Consider the following 5,766-nt stretch of genomic DNA (forward strand, 5'->3'; position numbering starts at 1 on the left):
GCAAATTTTCCAAAAAATAATAAAAATCTGTAGAATTAAAACAGTCTTTGTTGCAGCTGCCATAATAGATTGAGATATTTTCTGCAGAAAATTTTGTATTTACTTTATTATTTTGTATTGAATTATTCATACAGTGATATCTAATTATTTTCTTACAAAGAAATAATTGTTTTGTTACACTTTAATTTTATCCAAAAAAAAATACCAAAAACATTCAGATCGTTACTACATGCTCTCTAGGTGGATTCTCCAGAGTCTGTATGTGTACAGAAAGTAGCCAGGAAAACGGTGTTTAGTTAGATTTTTCGAATTCGTGAATTTTATCTTTTCACCTGAGCAATGCGAACAATACAATCAAATTACATAAATGAGCTGTATTAAAACTCTCAGTGTAATATCTTTGTCATTTCAGCCATAAGCTCCATACCCTGAAAGTGAATCAGAATACCACAGTCCACCGTATACATTTCTTATCTAGAGATCTCAAGATCCAATCTGAATCACTGCAGTGAGTCATGTGTATATGTTTTTAATAATATGAAATTAGGCAAAGCCTATGAACGGGGAAGTCGGTAAAAAATCCTTTCATTTTTTCCGTTTTAAAGGTGTCATTCGGTATTATATGTACCGGCCACTTCCGTTTTCACTCGGAACACTCGACGATTATTATTAATCCTAAAAAAGTGAGATTTGTTCCGTAATCGGAATACACCACCTTTTATAATTGAGTTACATTGTAAATGGCGGCGCCTAGCTAGAACTGACACTGAAAATTTCATTGATAGGTAAATATATATTTTTTTTTATTTGAATTTTCTTTTAAATATACACGTGTAGTATATAGCCGGGCAAAAGCCGCATTGCGGCCCCGGCTTTTGACTTCCCCGTATAATCTTTCCCGTTCTTTAAATAGGCTGGTCAGGCTTATGTCATAAAAATCATATTTTTAGAAAAATAATAATGCTATTTCTTTTAAAGTTAGTTTGTTTATTGGGCATAATATATGACATAAACAGAAAGAAAAATGATCTTGTTGTTGACATTTTCACGATTGATTTTTTGCCATTTTTCAGACCAGGCCCTAATACTGGTAATCATAGCCCGTAACAATACAGTAAATTCACGTATTCCCTTTAATACGGAACAGTTTGTTTTTAAAATTTTTGATATTTAATGATGGGAAGATGTATAAAGAGCTTTAGATGTATTTGAATCATGAATGTGGGTTTACTTTTGAACAGGGTATTATCTGTCAATAAACTCATATATGTATATTTATTATGAATGAATAAAAGGAGATAAACTCTTTAATTTGAGTCTTTTATTTGACTTATCACCATTATTTGGTAAGGATTTTACTATTTAAATTATTACAAGCAAATACAAATATATGAGATTATTTGTGCAAACACACTAACTGTTTAAACTTTACAGTGCATTAGTAATAATCTCATAAAAAAGATTAAATTTGTATGAAACCATCCCTAACAATGCAGATTTACTATAAATAAACTCATAAAAAGATTAAATTTGTTTACAATGCAGATAGCCATATTTGTTGTTTTAATATTGATGTATGGATGATCAGAAGGCGGAGTTTCTCATGCAAACGGAAATTGAACTTCCACAATAAGGTTTCAGATTTTTATCCTTTGGTTGTCTTGACACCAAAGTTAGATCTAGAGTTGATACGAAAACCAATTTATTTATTTATGAAATGTCGCTATTTCTGTTTTTTTTTATGAAATTGAATAAATGCACCTTTATCATTAAAGGGTTAACATAATTTCCACTAAGTAAATATATTTTTACAGATGTTTAAACAGTTGCTTAATTGTTCCTTTCTTTCTTTTTCAACAGTGACAACCACCTGGTACTAGCAGAAAGCATCAACAACAACAACACTGTTGAGCAGAGGTACAGATACAATATGTGACAGTGTGTGTGAAGAAATATGTTGTGATTTGTACAAGCATATGCGAAACCACTCTTGAGAGAAAACTATTGCTTTGCAAACATTATTTTTACAAACCAGTGACTTTAAGTTTGGTTTGTGAATATTCCTATATTGGAAAATGCGAACTCAAAGTTATGAAGATATTATTTTATCAATCATTGTAGAAAATTATTAACCTCAAAATACACTTGTCAATACTGTGTGTCAGTGTGTTTTAAATCATTTCCTTGTAGATTCAATCTTTAAGTATATATAACAATGTTGACTACTGAGGAAAATTTCAGATGCAAAATATGTGATTGCTTACTTGCGGATAGCAGTAGTCTAAAAACACATATGACAATTCACACTGGTAAAAGGAATTATGAAAAATGCAATATGCCACCGTTCATTTTCGCAAAGTAGTCATCCTAAAACACAAAGATCAATACACACTGAAGATATGAATCATGAATGTGAAATATGTGTACACAAATGTCATCTTAAAAAGCACATGAAAAAATACACTGGTGAAAAGAACTATGAATGTGAAATGTGTGAATATTCCACTTTGCACAGAAGTAGTCTTAAAATGCACATAAGAGTACATACTGGTGAGAAGAATTATAAATGTGAACTTTGTCACCGTTCATTTTCACAAAGTGGTAATCTTAAAACACATATGACAATACACACTGGTGAGATGAATTATCAATGTGAAGTATGTCACCGTTCATTTTCTCATAGCAGTAATCTTAAAAGACATATGATAATACACACTGGTGAGAAGAATCATGAATGTGAAGTATGTCATAGTTCATTTTCTCGAAGTGGGGATCTTAAAAGACATATGACAATACACACTGGCAAGAAGAATCATAAATGTGAGGTATGTCATAGTTCATTTTCTCAAAGTGGAGATCTTAAAAGACATATGACAATACATACTGGCGAGAAAAATCATAAATGTGAAATATGTCGACGTTCATTTTCTCATAGCAGTAATCTTAAAAAACATATGATAATACACACTGGTGAGAAGAATCATACATGTGAAATATGTCATAATTCATTTTCTCGAAGTGGAGCGCTTAAAAGACATATGACAATACACACTGGTGAGAAGAATCATAGTCTTAGATGTGAAATATGCCATAGTTCATTTTCTCAGAGCAGTAATCTTAAACAACATATGACAATACACACTGGTGAGAAGAATCATGAATGTGAAATATGCCATCGTTTATTTTCTCAGAGGGCTCATCTTAAACAACACTATGGCAATAACACACTGGTGAGAATAATCATAAATGTGAAATATGTCATAATTCATTTTCTAAGAGCAGTAATCTTAAACAACATATGACAATACACACTGGTGAGAAGAATCATAGGTGTGAAATATGTCAAAATTCATTTTCTCGAAGTGGAAATCTTAAAAGACATATAATGACAATACACACTGGTGAGAAGAATCATAAATGTGAAAATATTCCATAATTCATTTTCTCGAAGTGGAGATCTTAAAAACATATTACAATACACACTGGTGAGAAGAATCATAAATGTGAAATATGTCATAGTTCATTTTCTCAGAGCCACCAGCTTAAAAGACATATGACAATACACACTGACGTGAAGGATCGAATCTTTTAAAGGGTCGTCAAAAGCCGATATAGCATATGAATATCCCATACTAACAAAATTATATATAAATGCAAATATTGCATCTTCCAGTGCTCCCAACAGTTTGTGAGATGAAAAAAACATACGATAAGGCATAAAAAAGAGAAACTTTATAAATGTGATACATGTGATAAATTATTTTTTAAGGAAAAAAAATCTTGAATTGCACGTTGAGAATGCACATTTAAAGTAAGACAAAAGTGGGGCATCAAACCGTTTTAAGCACTATATCTATCATGCATATCGTATGAAAGGCTATTAACTCTGGTATACTGCTGAGAACCGGAAGACATAAAAACACAGCAAAAAAAAAAAAAAAGAAAAGAAAAAAAAACAGGTTACACAAATTATGTACAGTACTAAAAACTGTTGAATTTGAATTTAACATTCTTCTGTTTTGTGTTAGGTTTGAAGATTTACCATATAGATAATTAGGGGCAATTTTTTGCATACAAATGTAAATTTACTATGTATACTTTTCTTTAACCTCTGTTATTATGTCACAAATTTCCTCGTCTTTCCATTTGTATTAGTATGATTTTTGTTTGTTTGTTAGAATAGGTTTTACGTCACATCGACACAGTATAGGTCATATCACGACGTTCCAGCTTTACTGGTGGCCGAAGACCTCAGGTGTCCTTCTGTGCATTATTTTAGGCACGAACGGGCACCTGAGTAGAACCACCGACGTTCCGTAAGCTAGCTGGATAGCTTCCTCACATTAAAGAATCCAAAGTGCCTGTCGGGATTCGAACCCACATCGGTGAGTGGCAAGTGGTTTGAAGTCAACGACCTTAACCACTCGGCCACGGAAGTATAATTTGTAAACCAAAGACAGTTCCTATACAATTTTGATTTGTATACCAAAGACAGTACCTATACAATTTCCTGTTTTTCCACATCTTTTATATCTATAATTGTAATATATTATAATTATCATGGTTTACACGTGTCCAAAATATGTAACATTCATTATCATGGTTTTACTTGTCTCCAAAATATAAATCTTTATTTTCTCGGTTTACTCGTGTCCTAAATATGTAATTAATTGTTATTATCGTGGTTTTACTAGAATTCAAAATATGAAATTGTTATTATCATGCTTTTCTCATCTTTTAAATTTTTATTGTTTTGTCTTATGCTTCGCTAAGTAATGGATACAGTACGAGTTTTTCTTCAAAAGTATCTTCTTACAGACATAAGAAGACAGTTTGCTAGGATAAACAACAAATTGTCCGAGGCGAAGCCGAGGATAAATTGTTGTTTGTCCTAGTCTGTAAGAAGATACTTTTGAAGAAAAAACGAGTAACTGTATCCGACTTACACGACGTTTAAGTAAAAAGAACAGATCAATTAATAACCACATTTAATTATGAATAAATCTAATTTAAATTAAATGTATGTTCAGGTTGAAAATATAAAACTAGAGAAAATATTTGCATGGCCTTTTAGCTTTTGTAAGCAAATTGTATTCGCACGGAATTTTCGTGCGCTTATTTCAATTGGACAGAATTCACTTTCATTCATGATAAACACTGTTAAAATGGCTGCCTTTATCAGAGAGATCTTTTATGTCATTCAACATTGAAACCGTTTCTTTTGCGTCAATGATATATGGATAACGTTTTGGACCCCAAATGTGGTAAGTTTCCTTATTCACATGCTTAGCTTAATGCAATTATCAGCTGTATATGGCCGATGATTTGTGTGTGTGTGAGGGGGGGGGGGGGGGGTGCTGGCCATAATGGCCATCCAATTTATTTGATTCTGAATTTACCTATATGGGTTGCGCTATCTGGTTTGCGTCAGTTTCTATGGTGTCCTGTTTGAGGCAGTTAAAATATCGCCTGTTACGATTTAAAATTGACTAAATCTCTTGTTTAAGCTCGACTACTTACAAAATAGGAAGAGCTATTGTAATTGTGAATTTTGACAGAACTACGGCAATTTTTGAAGATAAAAAATTCTTCATTATTCTGAGGCTCTTTGTTTTACTATCAAGCACTGAGACTATAGTCAAACGCACTGGCTCATGTTAATAGATAAGTTAGGGAGATTTAACATTCTCGTCCGAAGACTTTTCACTATTGACACTGGTAATAAGTTAAAGTTCTCGAAAGAAACATGCGAAAATTAAGGTTAAA

The 5,766-nt window shown here is 32.1% G+C and overlaps 1 protein-coding gene across 2 annotated transcripts in view; it reads left to right on the forward strand.

The window, feature by feature from the left end:
- The window catches only part of LOC132713641 (zinc finger protein 239-like), a 4,499-nt gene extending 922 nt beyond the window's left edge, over positions 1 to 3,577 (forward strand). The window contains exons 1-2 of one of the 2 annotated variants that reach the window (XM_060696292.1): positions 693 to 785; positions 1,861 to 3,577. In XM_060696292.1, coding sequence (XP_060552275.1) covers positions 2,322 to 3,302 — 981 coding nt within the window. In that variant the 5' untranslated portion in view covers positions 693 to 785; positions 1,861 to 2,321 and the 3' untranslated portion in view covers positions 3,303 to 3,577. Of the gene's footprint in view, positions 1 to 692; positions 786 to 1,860 lie in introns of those variants that run through there. The other variant, XM_060696291.1, reaches the window with a different exon arrangement.
- The last annotated feature ends 2,189 nt before the right edge of the window (positions 3,578 to 5,766 follow it).

This window comes from Ruditapes philippinarum, unplaced genomic scaffold, assembly GCF_026571515.1.
Source record: "Ruditapes philippinarum isolate M1 unplaced genomic scaffold, ASM2657151v2 ctg2037_1_1_1_1, whole genome shotgun sequence".
NCBI lineage: Eukaryota > Metazoa > Mollusca > Bivalvia > Venerida > Veneridae > Ruditapes > Ruditapes philippinarum.